At 54.4% G+C, this 24,775-nt stretch overlaps 2 protein-coding genes across 10 annotated transcripts; one reads left to right on the forward strand and one right to left on the reverse strand.

Moving 5' to 3' along the window:
- The first annotated feature begins 87 nt into the window (after positions 1-87).
- CE2H19orf54 (chromosome E2 C19orf54 homolog) lies at positions 88-6,655 on the forward strand. 9 transcript variants are annotated; one of them, XM_023245034.2, is made up of 8 exons: positions 1,121-1,257; positions 2,259-2,296; positions 3,084-3,192; positions 3,727-3,795; positions 4,282-4,406; positions 4,717-4,846; positions 4,938-5,008; positions 5,770-6,655. In XM_023245034.2, exons 3-8 carry the CDS (start codon positions 3,185-3,187, stop codon positions 6,105-6,107), a joined length of 741 nt encoding a protein of 246 aa, XP_023100802.2. In that variant the 5' UTR covers positions 1,121-1,257; positions 2,259-2,296; positions 3,084-3,184; the 3' UTR covers positions 6,108-6,655. The 9 variants fall into 9 exon arrangements, with proteins under 9 accessions (XP_023100807.2, XP_003997907.3, XP_023100805.2 ...); XM_023245039.2 differs by lacking the exons at positions 1,121-1,257; positions 3,084-3,192 and adding an exon at positions 88-455; XM_023245038.2 differs by lacking the exon at positions 3,084-3,192.
- Positions 6,656-8,084: 1,429 nt separating this feature from the next.
- ITPKC (inositol-trisphosphate 3-kinase C) lies at positions 8,085-23,722 on the reverse strand. Its single transcript, XM_006941342.5, has 7 exons — positions 22,471-23,722; positions 18,292-18,391; positions 15,696-15,909; positions 14,249-14,453; positions 12,016-12,117; positions 11,302-11,373; positions 8,085-9,451 (listed from the first exon to the last, which is right to left on the reverse strand). Exons 1-7 carry the CDS (start codon positions 23,575-23,577, stop codon positions 9,248-9,250), a joined length of 2,004 nt encoding a protein of 667 aa, XP_006941404.3. The 5' UTR covers positions 23,578-23,722; the 3' UTR covers positions 8,085-9,247.
- Positions 23,723-24,775: the final 1,053 nt, after the last annotated feature.

Raw genomic sequence — 24,775 nt, forward strand, 5'->3', positions numbered from 1 at the left:
CCTCGGCCGAAAACGCCCCACCGGACCCTCCCCTGGGGGTCCACGGACCAATCAGTGAAGGCCGGGCCCCCTCACGCGCTTCTTGCCAATGGAGAAGCCGCTCGCGCTTCAGTCTCTTCCGGGGGCAGTCCTTTGATAGCTTCTCCTCTCCCCCACCGCCCTGCCTTCTCTCGTCACGTGACGCCACTGGGCGGGACACGGGTCGCGAGTACTACCACGTGATATGGGAAAAAATGTGTGCTGCGGCCACCATTTTGCTGGAAGAGGAGGAGCGTTTTATTTTCAGGCTCCACTACCTATCCCGGCGGTGTTGCGGCTCACAACGTCCTCCGATCCCTGAACCTTCCCCAGGCCACGGGACTTTTCCTTTTGCGCTCTGATTCCAGGACCTTCTCTACGACTAAGCCATTCTCCCTGCCGGGTGTCCTTTTGATCTCTTGACCTCTGATTCAAAGGTCAGCTTGAAGGTTCCGAACTCGGGCCTGGAATGTGAGGGGTTACAGAGCCTAAATTCCCTAGTCTCTAGCCCTGGGCCCCGAAGTCCCACCCCGTAGGGCCTCGCCCCAAGTCCTATCCTTCATTTTCCCGAAACTGACTCCCGAGTTTCCAGACCTGGCCCGGGATGATACCGTAACTTTTACTAAATTACCCTCCTTGAGCCTGGCAAAGCAACCCCAAACCACAAATCTATTCCCGGATAAAAGACCACTCCCTGTTAACTGTTAGATCTCTGATGATACGGGTCAGCCTAACCCCTGCTCCCCTAGTTCCACATGTCAGTCCTGATCCTTTTAATCCCACTGCTCAGCACCCAAGTTCTGGAACTCCGCTGTAAAACCTTCAGAACTTACATCCCTGCGATTAACTCATTTTAGAGGATCCATCCCTCTCCCATCCTCAAATCTTCCAGGCTATGCATGCTGTGGGAGACCCAAAAATGAGTTCTCCACGCTCTCCTCCCCTAGAGCCCCCAGCCCCTTCTCCAGGAATCCCTGTCCCCCAAGGGCCCATCACTCCACTTCTTTCTCTACCCCCAAACCTGCCCAATTTAGCTTTGCTGCCCCCTGCCTCCAGTCTCCAGGCCCCTATTCCCCCACCACCCCCGTTGCCGCCTCCACCCGCCGTTGGGGGGCCGGCTCCCCCTCATGTCTTCGGTCTAGAGAAGAGCCAGCTCCTGAAGGAGGCTTTAGAGAAGGCCGGCCCGGTCCCCAGGAGCAGAGATGACGTGAAGAGGCTCCTGAAGTTGCAGAAGGACCGGTAGGGTCTCACCGAACCACCCATCCGCGGATCACTTCTGCCATCTCTTGGGGTTTCCCATTTCCTCAAGGTCAAACAGCCTGAGTGCTTCAGCCCCCTACTTAGACCTGTTCAGCGGTGTGCCTTCGCCAAAGAAGAGAGATCCTGCCCTCACAGGCACCTAGTCCAGCAGCAGAGACAGATCCCTCCCTCACCAGTGACAGAGCTGTAATGAGGGAGTCCTGAGGGACCACAAGGCCAAGGCTGGCGGGGGAGGTGTTAGTGGGGCCTGCCTGGAGAAGGGGACCCCTGAGAGCTATCCTGTAGGTGCAGGGGTATGCGATGAGGGGAGTAAACAAACTGTTCAGAGGTGCGGGCTGAAATGGAGAGGTGTTCTTTTCAGGCATCTGCAAATATTTCTTTTTTTTAAAATTTTTTTTTTCAACGTTTATTTATTTTTGGGGCAGAGAGAGACAGAGCATGAACGGGCGAGGGGCAGAGAGAGAGGGAGACACAGACTCGGAAACAGGCTCCAGGCTCTGAGCCAGCAGCCCAGAGCCCGACGCGGGGCTCAAACTCACGGACCGTGAGATCGTGACCTGGCTGAAGTCGGACGCTTAACCGACTGCGCCACCCAGGCGCCCCTGCAAATATTTCTTTAACAGGATGGTGGGGGGCAGGTAGTAAACATGGGGTTCCACAGGTGGACCGGAGCCAGATCACACAGAGCACGGGCGCCACGTGGAGGAAGGTGGACTGTCCTGAGGGCACCGGGGAGCCATTGAAGGGCTTTGCACAGAAAGGGAGGCTACCTGAGGGGAGTAGGGGTGGTAAGACAGTCAGGGGGCCCAAGAGACCCAGGCAGGAGGAGGCTAGACCTGGCCTTGGGGCTGTGGTGGGTGAGCCGATACAATGAGTTACTCAGACCCGTGGAAGAAACCCCCAGCTCTCTAGATAAGTTTATAATCTGTTCTAAATGCCCTAACCAAAGGGAGGCAAGTAACAATCACCCGTTATTCCAGGTCTGCCGTTTATCAGGCCCTGTGCTGAGTGTTCTTAGGTAGGTACTTTATCCTCTCAGTGATTCTATGAGATAGGAACTATGATGTCATTTTCCAGATAAAGAAACGGGAGGCTCAAGAAGGTGAAGTCACTTAGCCAAAGAGCTTAGAAGAGGGAGAGCCCAATTTGCATTCAGGCGGCTTTTAACCACTGTGCTGTGATAACACCTTTCCTCCGGAGGGTGCCCCAAACTGGGAACCAGGAGCTTTAGGTTCCCCCCCCACCCCAGTCTTGCACTTGGAACAGAAGTACTGTGTAAGCAAGTTGCCCTTCCCCTCCTGAGCCCTGGGGCAGGATCGGGATCAAAATTTTCGGAGTGGCCCCCCCCCCCAAGGGTGGGGCTGGGCAGGCCTGCAAGGGCTCATTAGCAGGGTGATCTCTTAGGCCGTGAGCATGTTGTTACCTGTTTCTACTCGAGGCTGAGTTGAGGAATCTTCATCCCTATTTTGACAGGCACGGGAAGGGGGAAAAAATCGCAGGAAGCGTTTAGGTATAGAGACACCTCTTTGAGAAATGTTCTCTAATTAGTCCATTTTTCTGGCTCCTAGTTGCAAAGCTTTTACACGTCTGTCCTTTGCTCCTTCAATAACTGAGAGAAGGAGCAGGGAGGGAGCAGAAGGTGGAAGAAGGGTTCCCACTGAGCAGATGAGGAACACTGAGGCCCGGGAAGGGAGAGGTGTCTCCTCAGGGGAGAAGGAAGTCTTCATCAGAGCCTGGAGCTGCCCTCAGGCTTTAGGACAGCCCGGCCGGGCGCCTTTCACCACCCCTCAACACCACTGTTGCAGGATTTTTTGCCACAATACCCGGGGTTTATTGTCTCGCAGCTTCGAAGAGTGAAGAGGTGGACGCATAATGAGCAGCAGGCAAAAGTTTACTGGAGTATAAGATGAGAAAGTAAGAATAGTACGAAAGTGCTCTTTGCAGAGGGGACCTTTGAAAGTGAACGCCCAAGGACTATAGGCAAGGGTCCTTGTTTTCTAAGGTCCTGGTCGCCCTCCCCCCCCCCTTCCGCCTTGTTCCTTCTCAGGTTATTGGCTGGACAACTCTAGGTGCTGGGTTGTCCACTCCTGATTGGCTCGTTTCCACTGTAAGAAGGGTGGTCTATAGCCCCACCGTTCCTTGTGGGTTGTAAGATTTTAGGGTCTGATATTTAGTCGGGTCTTTTGTCAAATTCCTGAGGGAGTAGGTAGTGTCTGTTAACATTCTTAAGAGGAGCCTTACCCCTGGGAGGGGGGGGGTTTGCTGTGGTCAGACACTCCCAGCATTGTGCCAAAATATCTCTCTCCCCACCCAGGGACCTCAGGCCCTAATCCTTTCCCTCTCTGCCTGTTTTATCCTATTTTTTTCCAATCATACTGTTGACAGGCAGACCTCAAGGGGGGACCGAGGAGCTGGTTCCCCTGTGACCTGAGTACGGCTCTTATTCAGTTTCAGAAGTGACTTGCAGTGGATCCTCTTCTGTGCCGACCTGCCCTCCCTCATCCAGGAAGGCCCTCAGTACGTGCCCTGATCTGGGACCCCAACCCCTGTCTGCCTTTGCTGTGCTTCCAGAGAACCTATCTGTAGGGTGGGGGGCGTGGGTTCATCTCAGCCCGCATGAGGCAAGGAGGAGGGGTGGGAAAGGGGGAACTTGAGGGGGCAGGGGTCCAGGGCGCATGCGGAGTAAACTGCTGGAATGGATGAGCAAGTAAGCAAGCAAATGGTCTTCATCTCTGACTCCGCTTCTTCCGCACCTCCTCCTCCTGAAAGCTCAGGTGACCTTCCCCACCCTCCCATTGTCCCTGCAGCCCTCCAGCCCTGGCCACAGGCCATGGTCTCCCTCTCCCCTAGGAAGGGGGAAGTGAGGTCTCCCCACCGGGCCTGGGAGAAGGAGGGAAACCCCCAGTGCAGTAGACCTCTTCCCCACACTCCAGCTTCCGGGACAGAGAGGGCCCAGTAAAGACCCGACTTAGGGGTTCAGGGACTGGGCTTGTCTCTCTCCAGGTGTGGGCTGGTGGCCTTGTGGATGGCAGGCACGCTCCTGGCACCGCCCAGCGGCATCCCCCTGGAGAGACTTGTGCAGATGGCCGTGGACAGAGGCTACACGGCCCAGGGAGAGATGTTCTCCGGTGAGTTGGGTGCAGAAGGGTCACAAGCCAGGCGTGCAAGGAGACCCCGTTCCGTTCTTCAGGCCCTTCTCCCCACCCAGTAGAGTGTTATGAGTTGGACTCTGGAGACAGGATGTCTTCATTCCCCCGCCCAGCTCTGCCACCTCCTGCCAAGTGGCTGTGGACACGCAGCTTGCCGTCTCTGTGCCTCATTTTCTGCATTTGTACAAAGAGGTGGTGGTTGTGGTGACAATTAAAGGCACCGATCCTCAGTTAGCCCGTGGCTTGGAGCCAGGCACATGGTGATCCTTCTGTCTGTGTCGTCCTGCAGTGGCCAACATGGGCAAGCTGGCCCAGGAGGCACTGGGCTGCCAGGCTGAGCTGCTCTGCGGTGGCCTGGGTGGTCCCAACAGAGACCGTGTCCTGCGGCACCTCGTCTCCGGACATCCCTTGCTCATCCCGTATCCCAGGTCCTAGAAGGGAGCTGGGTGGGGATGGGGAAGGGTCGTTCCCAGGACCACACCGCAGCTTTGGCCTTAACCCCGGTGGCAGCTACGACGAGGACTTCAACCACGAGCCGTGTCAGAGGAAGGGCTACAAGGCCCACTGGGCAGTGAGCACAGGTGGGTCTTCCCTCCCGCATCCCTGGATGTCCCTAGCCCCCGTCACCCCTACATTCTCACCCTTATGCTGGCATTTCACTCATACTTGAGGCAGGGACTGGGGCTGGGCTGTCCCTGTCCCAGCAGGGTACTCAGCAGGGACCTGGCAGGGAGCAGGTGACTCAGTATCTGCCAGTCACCGTTTCTGTAAACAGAAGCTCAGAGCATTGACTTCAGAATCAAACAGGACTCCAGGTCTGGTCCAGCCACTTCCAGGCTCTGTGACTCTGGGCTTCCATTTCTCCGTCTGGAAATCAGGATGACAGTGGGCAAAGTACATAAAATCTGAACGACGCAGGCACATTGCTCGTGTCAGTAAACAGCGATCGGCCTGGTCATTCCCAGCTGCCTACAAGAAGGCTGATTCGCACGTTCGGTGGCCTGGATTGAGGCTCCCCCCATGCCGGGGTCTGTGGCCTCGAGGGCTCCACTGAGCATTGTTTTTGTTTTTTGTTTTTTTCACTAGACAGCAGGAGAGGATCGGGTGATTGATGCTTGCTCTGTTTAATGCCACCTCCCCTCCCTGTGCTACCAGGCTGGAGGAGGCGGGACTTTAAAAAGCCTGGAGCCGGGAGCCAGATACCCTGGGTCAGTCCCAGCCCAGCTGTGTGCCCATGGCCCACTGACTTCTCTGTAATGTGGTGTGAGGGTGGTACCACACCTACCCTGAAGGGCTACGGTGGGGAGCTCACTCCAGCTCACAGCCTCTGTTCTCCTCCCAGGGGTCCTGCTGGGGACGCAGGCTGTGCCAGGCCTCGGCTATTCTGAGGACCCCGAGCTGCCAGGTCTGTTCCACCCGGTGCCCAGCACAGCCCGCCAGCCGCCATCCCTGCCAGAGGAAGGTTCCCCAGGAGCCGTCTACCTTCTCTCCAAGCAGGGCAAGAGTTGGCATTACCAGCTGTGGGACTACGACCAGGTCCGGGATAGCAACCTGCAGCTGACAGACTTCTCGCCCTCGCGGGCCGCTGATGGCCGGGCATACGTGGTGCCCGCTGGAGGGGTGCGGGCCGGCCTCTGTGGCCAGGCCCTGCTCCTCAGCCCGAAGGACTCCAGCTGCTAGCCTGCTGCATCCCTGAGCCAGGTGACAGGGCCCCCGGCCACAGCTCAGCTCTGTCACCATTTGAAGAGTGCCCCAGTGTCCTTTTTCCAACAGCCGTGGGAGTGGGCTCTGTTCCTGAGGACCTCCAGCCAGAGATCCTCCATGCAGAGGCCCCCTCCCGCTCCCCGTATGTCTCCTTCTCCCACACTCGCCCCCGGTAGTAAGCCCCTACTGTGTGGCTGGGGGCAAAGCCAGGAGCAGCTAGACAAGCTCCCTGTCCAGGAAAGACACTGACCACAGGTCAACCCGCAGATCCCGTCTGTCCCACCTGAAGGTTGCATCCAGCCATTTTTCACTGGTGACCATCCTCCTCTTTCTGGACTGGAGCCTTCTCACTAGACCCTTTGCTGCCCCCCAGTCTGTTCCCATGGAGCCTAGGAAGCCTTGCTTTTTAAAATGCAAACCAGGGGCGCCTGGGTAGCTCAGTCGGTTGAGCGTCGGACTTTAGCTCAGGTCATGATCTCACAGTTCGCGAGTTCAAGCCCTGCATCAGGCTCTGAGCCTGCTTGGGATTCTGTGTCTCCCTCTCTGCCCCTCCCCTGCCCATGCCCTGTCTCTGTCTCAAAAAGTAAATAAAAACATTAAAAAAAATTTTAAATGCAAACCAGGCGGGGCGCCTGGGTGGCTCAGTCCATTGAATATTCCACTTCAGCTCAGCACCATCATGATCTCACGGTGCGTGGGTTCAAGCCCCACATTGGGCTCTGTGCTCACAGCTCAGAGCCTGGAGCCTGCTTGGGATTCCGTGTGTGTGTCTCTCTCTCTCTGCTCCCTCCCTCTCTCAAAAATAAGTAGCATTAAAATGCAGACCAGGTCTCAACCCTTGCCTCCAGAGCTTTCCAGCAGCAACTTGTTGCTCGTGGGAGGGAGTCTCCCAGCCCCAGCTCATCTCTCCTGATCTCTGACTGTTCTTCCTCACACTTCAGGCCACTAGCCTTACTGGCCTTTCAGGTCCCTCGAGTGTCACTCGCCTGCCCCTGCCCCTCTGCTGAGGAGAACTCCATTCTCTATTTTGGCCTCTCTTTCTCAGGGAAGACTCCCTAGCCCCAGGCGAGGCCCCTCCCTGACCTTGGTGTTCTGATTGAGCAACTGGACTGTAAGTGCTAATTTATCAAATTCTTCAAGTTAGGAAGGTAGTAGATCCTCCCCCGTTTTACAGATGAAGACACAGGGACCTGGAGAGGAGCAGCCACTGGCCTAAGGTCACATCCTGGCTCCCAAGCGGCAGCACCAGGATTCCAACCCCGCAGTTAGTGCCTAGAAGACGTGGAGAAAGGTTATTCACTGAACGAATACCTGTTGCCTGCATTCTGGAAGGGGAGGAACAGGTTTGCCTTGGTCACTCGTGTAGCCCAGTGCCCAGCAAAGGTGCGGTGTTTCTTTTTTTTTTTTTTTTTAACGTTTATTTATTTTTGAGGCAGAGAGAGACAGAGCATGAACAGGGGAGGGGCAGAGAGAGAGGGAGACACAGAATCGGAAACAGGCTCCAGGCTCCGAGCCATCAGTCCAGAGCCCGATGCGGGGCTCGAACCCACGGACCGCGAGATCATGACCTGGCTGAAGTCAGACGCTTAACCGACTGCGCCACCCAGGCGCCCCAAAGGTGCGGTGTTTCTAATCAGGAGAGGGGTGTCCCCGCCCTGGCCACTCTGCACCAGCCCGGACACCCCGGTTGGCGCTGTCCAGTGCACTGTCCTGGGAGCCCCCCGAGGGCACAGCCTGGAGCTGTCTTGGTCACTAGTATGTCCCCCACATTGTCCGACACAGAGCCAGGCACCTGAGTAGCAGCTTGGTAAATGCTGAATGAGTGAACCAGCCTGCTCTGCGCCCGAATCTCTCCTGAACGGGTCATCACCCCATTACCCCGCCCAGCGCTAATGGTGAAATTATGAGCTTTGAGCCCACACGCCCCAGATGCGAAAGAAAAAATCCACAAAGTTGACGCTGAATGTGATTTATTGGGGCGTCGTCACAGGGGGAAAGCACATGAAGCGATTTTGCCTCCTGTTCCCCAGCGCTGCCCCAGCTAACGACTACCTCTCATATAAATAAGTATAAAGACAGTTTGTAGAAAAAGGAGCACGCCTCCTCAGGCCTGGAAGACACATTAGAGCTTCAGCTTGGGGAAGAGGGAGGTGCCTGGTTCCCAGCCTCCTAGACTAGGAAGCCCAAGGTACGGGTGCAGGAGGAGGGGGACGGAGGGGCATCACCCACACCTGAGAAGGTGCTGGGGTCTTTGGTTTGGACCAGGTGGCAAGCCCTCGGTCACAGCCACCTACCCTGCATCTCTAGAGGAAGGCAGCTCTGATTCCCAAGCCTCCTCTTCTAGGTCTGAAAGCCCTTCCTGCCACCAGTCGGCTAGAAGCAAGGGAAAGGGGGTCAGGGGTGGGAGGAGGGGGTCCCAAGGCTGAGGCTGGTGCCCGAGGAACGAGGCTGTGCTAGTCAGTGCTGGCACAGGACGTGGCTGTGGCCTGGGTCGGCAGGGGGTCAGCAGAGTTCTCTCAGGAGTGGGGAGGATCCCATGGGGTCAGGGGAGGGCAGGACAGAGAGAACTGGGTCCCCGCCCAACAGCAGCAGCTCTCAGACCTTGTGGTGTCACACCCTCCTGAACCTCTGTCAGCGCTGGAATGGCCCCAGACGAACAGATGGGGTTGTGACTCTCCCGGGCAGACAGGTGGCTCCTGCATTTGTTCACAGGTGAGGTCTGGTTCCCCCAGGCGCCAGAGAGGAAATTCACCCTTCCCAGGCCTCCGGGAGCCAGCCTGCAGCCGGGAGAGGACTGACAAGGAGACGGTGATTACAGTCATCCCTATGGCGAGAGGCACGTCGCCCCTCAGAAACCTTCCTGGCTGGTCAGAGGGCCCAGTCTGGTTCTGATACAAGGTGGGATGCAGCCATGGCACGTCCCCTCTCCAGTCTTCAAAACCTCTGTATCATGAAAGGGGCGGGGCTCCAGGGCCCTCCGGGCCTTCCACTCATGTCTTGCATGGTGAACAATGCAACCTCTCCTAACCCCGAGGTCAACCCCCACGGCCAATCTCGGGGCACCGCCAGCCAGATGGGCACCATCCAGTAAGTCACCCCGGCAGTGGGCAAGTGGGTCAACCCTGGGCCAGCCCCTGAAGGAGGCGGATCAGGTTGTCCAGACCCCAGAGGTACCCATCCTCACGGTTGCCCTCAGCCCAGGGCAGTCGGTGGCTGAGCGTCTGGTGGTCAGGCAGGGCTACCGTCTTGCCAAAGTCGATCATCCAGACCCTGGCCAGGCCAGTGTGGTCATGCACGAAGAGGAGGGAGCTGCCCACCACCTGCAGGGACAGAGGCGGGAGGTTAGGGGGAGGGGCAGGCACTGGCTTGGGTCCCCTCCCCAACAGGCAGCTGAGCAGGGTGCTGAACTCTGGAGCCTGAACTCAGGCTGTCTGGGTTCAAATCCTGGCTCGGCCACTTAACTGGCTCGGTGGCCTTAGGCAGGTGACTTAACCTGTCTGTACTTCCGCTTGCTCACATACAAAGTGGGAATAAGGGAATAACCGTACCATTTACTCAAAGGCTACCCTGCACGTTACATGTGGGAATTCATCCGTATAAGTTCTTAGAACAGTTGCCAGTATAGCAAACAGACGACAATGTTAACCACTACCCTTTTCCAAGCTGGGGTACAAACAAACACCTGCAGAATCTTGCACGGGAGAAGCGGATAATGTCTTCCCCTTGGAGAACTGCTCAGACCCAGCAGAGGGCTGCTGGTGACCCTAGGGCACGGGGCTTCCATTCTCTAGACCTCAGTTTCCCCATCTGTCGAATGGTGATGCTAAGGTCATTGCAGCATTCCATGAAGCACTTTGCAGTGCTCGACACACCGCCCTCGGTAGATGCTGGTTTGGGGTTTTTTTTGGGTTTTTTTGGCTTTGTTTTTTAGAAACAGTACTTTCGTTGCCTCCATGTGACTCCAGGTGGGCAAGCCCCTCCCCTTTTCCAGTCGGGTTTCAAACTCCACTGCTCCCAGAGAACCCAGGTGACGGGGCAGGTGAGCAGGCGGCTGGCAGAGGAGGCAGCCTCCACCCCACTCTGGCCTGCTGGCATATGGTGAGCAGCCCGGTGCTGCCACGTCTCCCAAAGTGCCAGGTAAACCGGAAGTCTCACGTTTTAGATGTTGGCAGCTTATTTTTTAAAATGCTAAGTCACCAGGTGGGTGAAACCGAACATGAGCACATAAGGGACGAGGTCCCCAGGCCTCCTCTTTGTGACTTGTGTGTAAAGCCCAAGGGCAGTGATGGGGACGGCAACGAGGATGACATCTGATGATAATGAACATGACGGTAACAGCTGGCACATGCCGAGGGTTTACTGTGGGCCATGCTCCCATGTATATAAACCTGCTTCGTCCTCCCCACGCCCACGGGGCAGGTGCTCTGTTAGCCCGTCCTGCCTGTCAAGGAGACGGGTCTGCAGAAACACTCCCAGGCGCAGGTGGCTGAGGTGTGTAGAGCAGGATTCGAACCCAGGCAGCCCGACTCCCAGATCAAGGATCTTTCAGGAGTCGCCAGGAAAAAGAAGTGAGGGGGACCTGACAGGGGAGGTGGAAGAGCTTGGAGAGAGGAGGGAGAGGGAAAGGACACACGCTGCGACATCCCCACCTCATAGACCTGCTGAGACGGCCCCAGACTTCCAGAGACACACGGGCTGCAGAAGGGAGGGATGGGGGAGGGGGGGAGCCACCAAATAGGAATGCAGCCACGGATAGCTGGAAATAATTATGATTACAAAATAATTTTAAGAGCAAGGAGTTAAATGTACTTCCATGCTCCAAAGGGCACTCGACAGTTGCTGGTCTCACACCTCAGCAGCCCTGCGAGGAAGGCACCATTGTTCTTCGTGTTAGGAGGAAACTGAGGCCTTAGAAAGTAAGTCCCGTACCCAGCGTGGAACAGCCTTCATTCCAGGCCACCTGTCTTGAGCCCCTGAAATCCCCTTTGCTGCCTACCATCGAAAAGCAAACCCCAAACCTTGGGGGTTCCTTTTAATAGCCTTGCCCGGTAATCTGTCAGCTGTTTGCCAGGCGCTGACCCCCCCCCCCCGCACTGAACCCCCAACCCCCCACCTCCCACCACCCTCACACACGTGGCCTTCTGCTCCCCATGGCAGCGGGGGCTCGCACCTCATGGGTCTTGAAGAAGGGGGAATTCTCCAGAGCCTCACGAAGTTCTTCCAGGCGCGCCACGTACTTTCTCTGTGTGAGAGGGAGCGTTTCACGGTCAGCACAGGGACTTTGTGGGTCCTTACCCGCCTTGAGGCCTGACCTCATCCTATACCCTCAAAGAAGCGAGCAGACCACAGCCAGGAGGGGATCAAAGGAGCCACGGGGAAAATGGGTGGTGGGTGGGGGCTTGGATGCCCTGGGGTAACACAGGCAAGAGTGTGGCTGGGAGAATATGTGGATACTCATAATTCCTAGCAGCTCCTCCCGCCAAGAGTGGAGTCGAGTCCCTTTAATTTCGGTTGGGTCAGAAGATTTGCTTTGGCCAATAAAACATGGTGGAAATAATGGTGGCCATTCTGAGCCTAGCCAATCAAGACACTTGACAATTCCACTTGTTCTCGGGGCCACCTGTTTCTAGGCTGAGAACGAGCCCAGGCTAGCTTGCTGCATCATGAGAGACAAGCGGCCAAGTCGTGAGCCAATCACCAGACATAGGAGCAGGGCCCTCCTAGACCAGCCAGCGCTAGCCAAGCCACCAGCTGACCGCAGATGGTGAGCAACGCCAGCCAGTATTGGCCATCCTCGGCCTAAAGCAGAAGACCGTTGCCTTACAAGCAGCGATGATGGCGGGGGGCTTGAGCTGCTAAATACAGGGCCCGGTGTCCCGCTCACCAGGATTCCACGGTTCCCGTCCACAAAGTCCTCTAACACCTTTGTCACCTGCTCCAGCTCCCGTGTCTTCTTGAAATTGGTGTTGCAGGTCCCGTTGGCTTTCTGCAGGGCAAGGGGTGAAGGCCCAGTATCACCTTTTCCTTCTCACGCCCGACACCAAGCAGCCTCAGGCATTTCCTGAGACCCCCTGCCTGCCCCTCACACTTGCTGGTTATTCAGGGGGAGCCAGCCCACCTGCTCAGCCCAGTTCAACCCAGCCCCAAATCACACTCCAGAGCAACCAGTCCTTCTGAGTCCAACCTTGAACCCCCTGGTTGAGCCGGTTTAGCCAAGTGGGCTTTGGAGAAGGGTAGATCTGGCTTTGAACCGTGACTCTGCTACTTCCTAGCTGGGCAGCCCCAAACAAGCCACCTCACCGCCCTCAGCCTCAGTTTCCTCACCTGGAAAATGGGGACTGCGTTGCTATTGGCTGCCTAAAGCTGGTATAAGGATTAAAGGAGACTGGATATGTAGGATGCAAAGCACAGTGCCTGGCACACAATTAAGTAAGCACTCCATAAATGAGACTAATAATTTTTATGTCTGAGGGGGGCACAGAGAAGCCACCTGAGTCTTTCTGCCACACTGTGCCAGGTGCTGTGTGGGTGCTGATAACATGGAGGTAATAGGACAGACACAGTCAGGTGAAGGAGGCAGGTATAGAACACTAAAATCATCACAAAGGGAGAGAACACAATAATAGAATATAGGGAGCCATGAGGAGGTAAAGAGAGGGCCCTGATTGAGCAGGATGGAAATTAAGGTGGGCTTCTTGGAGGAAGCAAAATTTGAAAGGAGACAGGAAAATGACCGGGTATCAATCAGAGGGAACAGTAGGGGGAAGAGCATGTGCAGAGGTCCTGTGGCAGGAAAAGAAAACTCTTTCAAGGAAATGAAAGCACTGTGGCTTGAAGGTAGACAAAGAGGGAGGGAGAGAGGAGGGATGAGGCTAGACCCTGGAGGGCCCTCTAGGCCAGAGAACTTCTCCCGAGGGGACTAGGGAGCCATAGAAGGGTTTTGAATAGGAGAATGACAGTAGGTTGTACAACTTGGAAAGGTGCCTCAGGCGAGGCCGTGGGGAAACAGGCGGGGTGCACAATGATTCTACTCTTGTGAAAGGAGTTTGGCAATCTCTGGCAAAATTCCCAGCGCATTTCATCTCTGACCCCGTCTTCCTCCTTCTGGGAATCTAGTCTACAGTTAAACCTATACACTTGCAAAGTATCTCATGTACAAAGTGATTCACTGAGGCACTGTCTGTAATGGCAAAAAGTGGAAACGCAGGTGGCCATCTGTAGGGGACTGTGTCACATCCACAGAGAGCTATTATATAACTGAGGAAGGAAGAGAGGAAGGGAAGGAAGGAAGGAAGGAAGGAAGGAAGGAAGGAAAGAAGGAAGGAAGGGAGGGAGGAAAGAAGGAAGGAAGGAAGGAAGGAAGGAAGGAAGGAAGGAAGGAAGGAAGGAAGGAAGGAAGGAAGGAAGACTTGCTATGGAATGAAAAGCTGTCCAGGTTTCTGCCACCGTTTGTGTAAGACTGGGAGGAGGAAATGTTAGGATATGCAATTGCATTTGTATTTGCAGGAAAAAATAGAAGAAATTGATAAAGTGGTTCCCCATGAGCAGGTCGGGGGTGGAGGGACAGAACGGGAAGGACATCAGCAGAGCTAGGAGAGAGATTTCCCCTGTATATCCCAGTATGTTATTTTGATTTTTGAACTGTGTGAATACCTCTTCAAATAATTAGGTGTAATTTACAAAAAAGGAGAGAAAGAAGGAAGGACAGAAAAAAGAAAATCTCTCCCCATAAGGGGGGAAAAGGATTCTTCAAGCTGCTGTGTTGGATGAGGATCAGAGGGGGTGAGACCACAACCCAGGAGCCCAGGAAGGCTAGGGAGGGAGAGACCAGGGAGGTTAGGGCAGGAGAGATGGGCTGGACCAGGGGCTGGGGGGAGGGGTGGAGACAGAATCTGGAGCTGCTCAAGGAGACAGATAAACAAAACTTGGTCAGTGATGGGGGTGAGAGAGAAACAGGGCTTCCCAGAGCCCCCGTCTATTCATCTTCTACAGTCTCCTGCTTTTTCTCCACATCCTGCTTCTTTCCAGCCTTCCCTGATGCCCATGCTCCCCAAGAAGCCTGGCCTCAGATCTAGCTCCCAGCACTCTGGTGACAGGCTAGCAGCTCCTGGCCTCACCTTGATGCCCTCAATCCGGAAGCCCAGGGTGGAGGTCGAGCTCACGGTCTCCCTCCACTGCATGTAACGGGGCTTGGTAATGGCACCCTGGGCGTGTTCCTCAGGGGTGGGGGCCCCAGGGTCCACAGCCACCATCTTCTCATACATGTCCTTCCGGGGCCGGGGTCGTTCTCGTGCCTTCACCAGCTCCTCCTCCAGGTAGGTCCTGGGACAAAGAGGACGTGGCAAAGGAAACTGTGAGGAACAAAGATGGAGGACATACTCCCTGATATCAAGGCAAGTTATAAAACCACAGCATGGCACAAGAACAGACAAACAGATCAATGGACCAGAACAGAGTCTAAAAACAGACACACGTGTACATTCGCCCAAATTATGACACAGAAGACCCAGCAATTTGGTGGAAAGGGGAAATTTTTTCAATAAACAGTGCCAGGTCAAGAGAATAGCCATATGGAGGGGAGGGGGCGGGCAGGGTAAAGAACCTCAATCCCTACCTCACACCATATATAAAAATTAATTCTAGATGGATTGCAAATTTATATGTGAAAGTTAAAACAATAAAGCTTGTAGAAGAAAACATAGGAGATCTTCATGAACTTGGAGTAGGTGGATTTCTTAAACACAAAGCTACTAATCATGATGACAAAAAATGACAAACTGGCCTAAATCAAAAGTGCTTCTGTTTATCAAAAGCTACTATTAAGAGAGTGAAATGGGAAAGCTGGACAATGTGTGCGTATGTATGTATGTGAGTCTCCAACAAAGGAATTGTATTCAGAATATATAAAGAATTACAAATCCAAAAGAAAATGACAGCCCAACAGAAAAATGGGCAGGGGCACCTGGGTGACTCAGTTGGTTAAGCGTCCGACTACTTTTGGCTCAGGTCATGATCTCATGGTTCCTGAGTTCGAGCCCCACACTGGGCCCCGTGCTGGCAGTGCGGATCCTGCTTAGGATTCTCTCCATCTCCCCCTCTCTCTCTCTCCCCCTCCCTGCTCACTCTCTCTCTCAAAATAAATAAACTCAAAAGGAAAGAAAGAGAAGAAAGAAAGAAAGAAAGAAAGAAAGAAAGAAAGAAAGAAAGAAAGAAAGAAAGAAAGAAAGAAAGAAAGAAAGAAGAAAGAAAGAAAAGAAAAGAAAAGAAAATTGGGCAAAATATTCAAAGAGGCACTTTTCACAAGAAGATCTCCAAGTGGCCAATCAACCAATGCTCAACTTCTTTGGTCATCAGAGAAACAGAAATTAAAATCCTAATGAGACACTCACCAGAATGGTTACAATTAGCAATACCAAGCACCCAATGAGAAGATAAAAACAACTGGAACTCTCACGCACTGCTGGTGGGAGCACATGCGGGTACTACCACTCTGAAGACCTGAGAGGCACCATCTCCAAAATGCCCAACGCTGGCCCTCTGCATCTGCCCTGTGGCTAAACCCACCTGCTGCCCATCTTGCAGTCCATAATGGAGGGGCCCTCAAAATCCGCCAGGAGATCTTCCATCTGGTTGAAGGCCTGGCCATCCCGCTGCACCATGCCATAGTAGGTGGGCACGAAGGGTCGCAGGGGGTCACTCATCAGCTGCTCCAGGCTGCGCTGCTCACACTGACAGAAACGCTTCAGGATCCGACCATCCTCTCCTGCCTGGAAGTTCCCTAGGGGAGCACAGCCGACGAGAGGGTCAGAAGCTGGATCAGCCGGAGCCTCCCCTCATCTCCCGCGAACGTCAGATCCTGGCTGCCCTCATCTTGCCTGACCCCTTCCAGAAGGCTTTCTCTCCTTCCCTGCACCTCTCAAAGTCGCAGCCAACATGTGGCAAGGGAAGGGCCTACTGCTGCGCCTCATTTCAACAGAGTCCTGTCCACAGCATGTAGGGGCCTCACTTGTTTTGTCATTTCGGGTTGTGAGCTCATGATGGGCTGTGGGAATCTGTGTGAGATCAGATTCGAGAGCGTGCGGCTCCAGAGCAGCTCTGCGTCTGCTTCTGCCTGGAGTCCCGCCGTGCTGGCGCCCGGGCCCACTTCATGTCAACTGACAACTCAGGCATTTCCTGGACCGCACAGACCGTGTAGATCAGCGTTACAAACTCTTATTGGGGCAAATCGTATTTTCAGCTTGTACGCGCCGCCGAAGATGGCCACAACAACAGTTCCTGTCTCACGGGCTCTTCCAGAACTTCACCACTCCCCACCAAGAAGTGGAATCTAAGTCTTCTCTCCTTGAATCTGGGAGGGCTTCTGGCAGAAGTGACACCGTGACTTCAGATTCGAGGTCACAAAAGGGGATGCGACCTCCACTTCGTTGGCAGAGACGACTGCCTTTGCGGTCCGGAGATGCCACGTAAGAAAGCAGACTCCTTGTGGCGCCCGGTGGCTCAGTCGGTTAAGCGTCCGACTGTGGCTCAGGTCATGATCTCGCGGTTTGTGAGTTCGGGCCCCGCACCGGGCTCTCTGCTGTCAGTGCAGGGCCCGCTTCGGATCCACTGTCCCCCTCTCTCTCTGCCGCTCCCCTGCTCATTCTCTCTCACTCTCTCTCTGTAAATACATAAGCTTTAAAAAAAAAAAAAAATGAGGGGCGCCTGGATGGCTCAGTTGGTTAAGCGTCTAACTTTGGCTCAGGTCACGGTCTCATGGTTCATGAGTTCGAGGCCCACATCGGGCTCTGTGCTGATAGCTCAGAACCTGGAGCCTGCTTTAGATTCCCTGTCTCTTTCTCTCTCTCTCTCTCTCTCTCTCTCTCTCTCTCTCTCTCTCTCTCTCCCCCCTCTCTCAAAAATAAATAAACATTTAAAAATTTAAAAAAATATTTAAAAAAGCTGACTCCTCTGAGGCCACCGTACTGTAAGGAAGCCCAGGCTGCTCCACAGAGAAGCCACATATAAGCTCTCCAGCCAGTGGCCCCAGCTGAGACTCAGCCAACAATCGGTTGTGAGGCACGTGAGTGAATGAACCTCAAAAGTTTCCACCTTGCAGTTCCAAGTTGTCCTACCCCAGACTCCATGGAGTAGCAACAAGCCATCCCTGCCATGCCCGGTCTGGACTCCTGACCCCAAACCCAGGAGTGCAATAAAATAGTTGTTTTATCCCACTAAGTTTTCTTTTAACCACCACTAACTTTTGAGGTTTCTTTGGTATTTTAACTCAGTAACTGGAAAACATGGCGACGGCAGCCCCGGGTTTACAGTGTCGGGGGTGTGGGGGTGGGGGCTGGCCTTTTCGATGACTCAGATCTAAGGATACACTAGGTAGGTAAGCTCCCTTCTTATCTTCCTTTGCTGGTGGGCCCCATCTGTCTTGTCCCCACCGGTACGCATTTTTGTGAATAAAGTTTTATTACAACACAGACACAGTCATGTGTTGATGTGTCATCTCTGGCTGCTTTCGTGCTAAAACAACAGAATTGTGCGGTTGTGACAGAGACCGTATGGCTCACAAAACCCAGGACGTTTATCATCTAGCCCTTTACAAAATATGTTATGTCCTAGGCATTGTGCCGCTATGCGCCGGAGACATCACACTAGGTGCTGGGAGAAACCATTAGAGCTGCTATTTATTGAGCACCTACTATATTCTGGACACGGAGGGGCTGAGGAATGATTATTTCTACTTAGGAGGGGCCTGTGTCTCAATCTTCATATATATATATTTTGATGGTAACTCTCCAGTGAACCCTGCAAAGGAGGTAGGATTAGCTCCATATTACAAGTGAGGAGGCCCGGTGAGAGGAAGTAACTTACCCAGGATCACCTGTAAATAAGTGCAGAATTAGGGTTTGCGCCCAGGACCATTTTTCCCCCAGGGTTGAGGATTTGCTCCCCGTCCCCCTGGCACTGGGAACGGCCCTCAGCCCCTGCCCAGGCCTAAGCACTTCCCGTAACAGCCTCAAGAGGTGGAGACTGTCCTCAAGCCCATTTGACAGACGGGGAGACTTGAACTACAGAGAACGGCCCTGTAGCTTTCTTTCCCCAGCTCAGCTGTCTCTGCCCAGCCTGTCTGCCCGCCCCCCCACCCGGCCGTCCCCTGCACCCCTGCTCTCACCAGCGTGTCCCGACAGCTGGACCCAAGGGTAGTGTTTTCGGAAGGAGACCACGAAGGGCGAATATCTCAGAACTGTCTTCAGCTTCTTCCACGGTTTGTTCTGTTGTGAGGCACAGCAGGGTGGGGTCACTGCCGAGGCTGGGGAGGGCGGGGGATGGGATGCAGCACGGAGGGGAAGCGGGTGGACCAGGGGGCTTCCTGGGAGTGCTGCTCCCTAGCTCATTGGGGTGAGCGAAGCCCACTAGTTCAGCAGTCTTGAGATTCCCCATAGGCCTCAGCAAAGGTGGGGAAGAGTCTGTCCATTTCTCTCTGTCCTCGTCATCGTTTTCTTTAGACCCTTGTCTTTCTGTCCTTTTCGAATGAGTAAAAATAGGCCAGGTCACACACCAAAAACTTGGAAACCTCACTTCTGTCCTGAAACCAAGTCAGACCTTCTGGAGAAAATGATAGAGGCAGGACTTGATGAATGGAGGCTGAACCACAGAGAAAGACACAATTAGAAACAGATGGCAAGGTGACGACAGAGACAGAGAGGGACAGAGATGGACACTGGGGCAGTCAGGAGAGCTGCTCACCAAACAGCTCCAGCCCATCCTCCCTTCTAGGGACATCCCTGCTACCTTGAACTTCGGCTACTGGCTTGCTTTGGCAAGTGAAATGCCTAAGCGTTAGAGCCAGTACGTGATTCTCCATGTTCCTTTCCCTGCTGTGGAAGTGGGTGGGGAGTGAGGAAAGAGAAATAGAAGCTTCCTCGGTCTGGGCCTTGAGTGAAGACGTCACCCACCAGTGGCCCATGGTGCATGTGCAGTGTCAACGATAATAATCCTTCGTGGTTCCAAGTCACTAAGTTCGGGGGTTGCCTGTTACCACAGCAAATCCTGACCTAGCCTGACTAATACAGTGACAGGTTACCAAAAGACAAAGAGAGAAATCTAGAAAGACAGAAAGGGAGACACGCATACCAAGTGATGACGGGAAAGAAAAAAATAAATGGAAGCAAAGAAAGAGAGAGAACAGCAAGAGAAAACCAGTAAAGCAAACCGAAAACAAAGATTTCATTGTATCACGTTGACTCAATCAAGAGGTTCTTGAGACTGGCTTAGAGTCTGATTCACATGTATGAGCACGCGTGCAGACACATGAATACATTCTCTGCTCCAGGCATATGGCAGTCCCTTAGACAAGTATTAGGAGAATGGGTCCTCTCCAGAGAAGGAATCTGTGTGGCTCATTCCCCCACTACCTTGGGGTCAAGGCCATGTTCTCTCCCGCCTACTCAGAGCCCAGCTACCTAGCAGACATCTAATTGACAGTGGGAAGGTCAGGCAGAGGCAGGGTGTTGGACTACGAGATTCAGGAAGGGCTATTCCTTCCACCCTCCAGCTGCCAGCCATGAAGGGGAGGTGATTAATAAAGGTTCCTGTTTACTAAGTACCTGGAACATTCCAGGCACAATGACAAAGACTCGGTGAGCCATAACCTACTTAATCCTAAAAACACAACCCCAGGAGGATTGTTGACACTGTGTTACAGAGGAAACAGAGGCTCAGGGGGATGAAGTCACTTGCCTAAATCACACAGCACAGTGCTGGGGTTCTAACTCTGAACGCACTGCCCTGGGCTTACACACTACAGCCCTGCTGGGCTATAAACTCTGAAGGCAGGGATTGGGGTTGTCATGGTTATGACTGTGTCCCCAGCCCATGACCTAGCACACAACAGCTGTTCCAAAAGCATTGCTTGGATTGAGGGAGGTTAGTTGTAACTATCTTTTTTTTTCTTTTTAATCATAAGCAGTTCATATCTTGTCTCTTTCTTGGACCTGATGGTTAATCTGCGCTTTCTCAGATGATTTCATGATGGTCTCATCTCCCATGTCCCCTCCTCCAGGAAGTCCTCTCTGATACCTCAGGTGTGGCCAATCACCTCCTGCAGTCTTCCACGACACTAGGCGTCCCCCATCCCAGCCCCCTGACCACTCTGTATGGTGATGGGCCTGTCTTCTCCACTGGCCTGGGAGCTCCATGAGGGTAATGTCTCAGTCACTGCTGTGTCCCTAGCAAAACCAACGCAGGGCTGGACACACACCAGAGGCTCCGAGACTGTCAGTGGTCTGATTAGGAGCACAGGATGGATGTGTGAAGGAAGGACGCGGGGAGGAAAGGAAGAAAGTTGTGGGACTTCTAAGGTCAGATGGGATTTCAAAATTAAGCCAGAAGGAAGCAAGGGTTTGTTTTCTGGGCGGTGGGAAATGAGTGAGCAACAGCTCACGAGTGGAGGCAGGATGGTGGCAGGGCGTTCGAGGAACAGTGTGCACTTTGGCCTCCTTGCAGTGGAGGGGGGTTAGGAAGGGAGAAGGGCAGCTGAATGCGGGAAGCAGGCCTGGAGACAGGAAGCTCTAAACACAGGGTTGAACTCCTGATCGCTATCTGGAGGGCCCTGGGGAGCCACGGAGGGTGATGAAAAGCAGGGAGAGTTCAAGAGTTGACCAGAGGTGGGTCTTGGAAGCAGATTCTGGAAGGATGAAGAAAAACTGGAGACACGGAGGCGTGGGAAGAAAGCAAGTTAGGGACGGATCCACCCATACACCCCAGAGCTTGAAATAACTGGGTTTTCAACTCAGCCAGGACTGAGTTAGAATCCTGGCTCCGACCAGGCTTGGCCAGCCCTAAGCAAGTGACCTCACCTCTGCACACCTGTTCCCTCATCTATAAAATGGAGACAATAATAGTCCCAATGTGATTGTGCTGTTATAAGGGTTAACACGTACACAACCCTTAGAAAAGTGCCTGGTATGCGAAGGGTTTGAATCCCCGCTCTGTGTCTTCCAAAGTGTGTGACCTTGGACAAGTGTCATTGACCTCATCTGTAAAATGGGGATAATAACAGTATCTCCCTCATAGGGCTACTGTAAGGATTAAAAAAGTTAATACGAGCAAGGAGCTTAGTACAGAGCTGGGCGTGAGTACTAGTTGCTATTTTTTTTTTTTCCCATCCACTCCCAGATCAGCTGTTTGGAGATGCCAAGAACGTGAGAGAGTAGGTGGAGGGAACAGCTAAGGCAGAAAGACCAGAGGGTCAACTCCTGTGCTCTGGCACAGGCAGGTTGAGGCAGGTCTGTCTCTACCTGTGGCCACACGTGTGAGCACATTCCTAAGGGAGCCCCCGTGGGGTGAGGGGGGCTCAGGGCAGACTCTGGCCAGGGGCCCCAGACAATGGGAGGGCCCAGCAGGCCAACCTACTTGAGTCTGTCACACCTGCCTCCCAGCTGACCTTCCCTGAACCTGCCCTGCCAGCCCTCCTGATTCACCAGGAGAGAACCGCACCCAAGGTGGGGGGCATGGGGGTGGGGTGGGGTGGCGGTGAGGGTGGAGGATGTAAACAAGAGTGTGCAAGGGGCCCCCTGGGGAGCTGGAAGGCAATGGTAAAACCAGATGGTCCCTGGCTAAGCTGGGGGTCCTCAGCGTTTGGGGCTCACACAGCCCTCTGAGAAGCTGATAAAAGGGGGGGGGGCTCACTCCCTACAAAAGCAAATGGCTAAAGGGTGGCAAAGGTTCATGACCCCTTAAGGCAGCCACAGTGCCTTAAAAATTTAGAGTAAAGGGGCACCTGGGTGGCTCAGTCGTTTAAGTGTCTGACTCTTGATTTCAGCCCAGGTCATCATCTCACGGTGCTGAACCTGCTTGGGATTCTCTCCCTTCCTCCCTGCCTCTCCCCTGCAGGTGAGCTCACGCGCGCGCGCTCTCTCTCTCTCAAAATAAATAAAAATATGTTTTAAAAACTTAGGTTAAAAAGTGTACCCTTTCTGTCCTCCTTTACTTGTGCTCTTCTAGAGGATCCGACAGAAACCATACACAGTTGCTTCAAAAATATGTGTGTAAACACACACAGACTCCCACGATCACACAATTTCAGGAGTCCCTGGGCACCATTAAGTCAGCCAGTGGCTGTCCATTTTAGACCCCAGGACCGGAGGCAGTGGGTGAGGAGAAAGGGAAAGGATCAGGAGGATGCCTGGAGTGGGTCGGTAACCTGGCTGTCAGAGGGAGGAGGTCGACAGATAGAAGAGGTACCTGGAGATAAAATTGCTCGTGGGTGCTGGAAAACTTCTCAAAGCAAAGGCAGGGGGATAAGGGGTCTGGGGAGATGTGGCCTAAGGGCAGAACGGTTCCCACTCACCCCAGACCTGTCCTCGGGGTCGCTGGCACCTCCGCCCCCGGCCACCACATCATCCTCAGACTCGTCGAAAGAGGAGGCAGAGGAGAAGCCGCCACTGCCCCCCTCAGCCCGGGAGGGGGGTCCCACTGGCTGAGCATCAGGCTCAGGTGTTTCAGGAGTGATGATGAGGCGGGGCACAGGGGTCAAGGGGCTACACTCCAGGCGAGAGTACAGGTGAGCCCCCAAGTCCCTGGGTTCTGGTTCCTCTAACAGGCCATCCTGCTTGGATTCCCCCAAAAGACAGTCTGTCCCAGGTTCTGTCTGGGGTCCATGAGTATCTTGTGTCTGGGGACCATCAGTGCCAGGCCGAGTCCAGGAGCCAACAGAATCTTGCTGTGTTGGGAAACCATCAGTGCCAACCTGCTTCCAGGCTGTTTTAGTATCCTGTTGTATCTGGGAGCCATCAGTGTACAATTCTTTCCAGGAGCCATCGGCACTTGGCTCTGTTGAGGGACAGGCCCCCTCTGGCTCAGTCCGGAGGCTGGACCTGTTCCTATGGGTCCAGAGGTTATCAGCCCAGGTCTTGGCCCTCTCTGGTTGGGTCTGTGACCCATGTATTTCTATCTCTGTCCAGGGCCCATCAACGACGGGCTGTGTCCAGAGGCTGGCCTTCTCTGGCTGAGGCTGGAGGTCAGACCAGTGTGAATCAGTCAAAAAGCCATCTGTCCCAGTTTCCGTCCAGGGACCGGCTGTCTCCAGCTCTGAGCAGTGGCTGCTCCTTTCTGGATGTGTCCGGAGGCTAGATACGTCTGTCTCCGTTTTGGGGCCGGGCCGCTCAGTCTCCGCTCCGAGGCCAGCTGCTTCAGGCTCAACCTGTCCGTCTGTCCTCGGCTCAGGCCCGAGGCCGACCCTCTCGGGCTCGCTGTAGAGGCTGGACCCCTCGGGGCTGGTCCGGGGCCCGCCCCCGTCCGGCCGCCCCGCCGGGCCCCCTGCGCCTGGCCCAGGTCGCTGCTGCCCCGGCTGCCGCCGCCGCCCCCCTCGCGGCGCCTCTAGCCCCATGCGGGCCGCCCCCGGCAGCTCCCCGGCCTCTGCCTCGCTTAGGCTCCCCCGGCACGGGCAGCGCCTCATGCCCGCTCCCTAGGTTCGGGCTTCGACCCGACCCGGCCCCTCCTGCCCCTTTAAATCCCGCGAGGGGTGTGGCTGGGGAGCCCCAACTCCCGGGTTCCGGCCCGCGGAGCTCCAGCTCGCACGGCCACCCAGGGGTTAACCGATACTCCCTCCCCCGCGCCCCGGGAAAGCCCCGAAGCCCCGCCCCACCGGACGTGACGAAAGGGGGACGGGCGTTGCCTGGCCCCGCCCCCTCGGGTTGAAGCGGGGTGGGCTCCGAGCGCTAGATCCTCGTCCAGGTTGTGTACTGCGTTCCGGCGTCCTGGTTGCTGGCCGGTGGGATTCCCCTCCTAGACCCCTGCAACGAATCCGATCTTCCTACACCCTCGAATATCCAGTTCAGCCTCCCTGGAACCTTTGGGGACGAATCTAGCAGCGCGCCCATTCTTCAAAGGGGGCAAGGACTGACTTTGAAAGACGGAAATTCTAGTGACCTGGGTTCGAGACCCGCCTCTGCCACTTCCTAGCAGTGTTACCTTGAGTGTGTGACTTATGTTTCCCCGCTCCTGCCCCAGCCCCAGGCTCATTTTCTCACCTGTAAAATGAGGACACATAATACCATTGTATTGTTCTCGAAAACGTGTGTTCAATGCCACAAGAGCCAAGCATTTTTGAACAACAGGGAAATTAAGGCGCAGAGCAGCGAAAGAATTTATCTAAAGGCAAAGTGAGGATGCCTGTTTTCAAATCCTGGCTCCAACACTCACTTTTGGGATGATCTTTCCCCACAGTCTTGTCTCCTCAGAGCCTCAGTTTTTCTCATCCGTAAAAAGGTTAGCGTTAATAGTTTTCTCGCAAGACTGTTACGGGGATTTTTACTTATTTATAACAACATTTACATTTGTGCGCTTCCTTTGTGCCGGGTGCTGTACCTGCCAGTTTATACCCCAACTCCTGTGAGGTAGGGATCATCATTTTCCCTTGCACAAACAGGAGAACAGAGGCACAGAAAGACAAAGCAGTGAGTCCAAGATCACACATCTAAGTTGTGTAGATTTGAATTCAGGCCTACTTAACCTAAAGCCTGGACTTCGGTTGCCTACAGGGCAATATAACTTGTTTAAGGCTGTGGGTGTTGGAGAAAGAGCCAGAAGTTGAGTATTTCCTCTAAATCAGATCATATCCTCCTCTGCTCAGAACCCTCCATGGTTCCTATCCC

This window comes from Felis catus, chromosome E2 (assembly GCF_018350175.1).
Source record: "Felis catus isolate Fca126 chromosome E2, F.catus_Fca126_mat1.0, whole genome shotgun sequence".
NCBI lineage: Eukaryota > Metazoa > Chordata > Mammalia > Carnivora > Felidae > Felis > Felis catus.

Bases quoted from the DNA above. Each gene is read 5' to 3' on its own strand.
- CE2H19orf54 (XM_003997858.6), top strand. From the start codon at position 914: ATGCATGCTGTGGGAGACCCAAAAATGAGTTCTCCACGCTCTCCTCCC. The intron at 1,258-3,726 runs GTAGGGTCTCAC...GCTCTTATTCAG, and splicing joins CTGAAGTTGCAGAAGGACCG to TTTCAGAAGTGACTTGCAGT. The intron at 3,796-4,281 runs GTACGTGCCCTG...GTCTCTCTCCAG, and splicing joins CTCATCCAGGAAGGCCCTCA to GTGTGGGCTGGTGGCCTTGT.
- ITPKC (XM_006941342.5), bottom strand. From the start codon at position 23,577: ATGAGGCGCTGCCCGTGCCGGGGGAGCCTAAGCGAGGCAGAGGCCGGG. The intron at 18,392-22,470 runs GTGAGTGGGAAC...GCCTCACAACAG, and splicing joins ACCCCGAGGACAGGTCTGGG to AACAAACCGTGGAAGAAGCT. The intron at 14,454-15,695 runs GTGGGTTTAGCC...TCTTTGTCCCAG, and splicing joins GACTGCAAGATGGGCAGCAG to GACCTACCTGGAGGAGGAGC.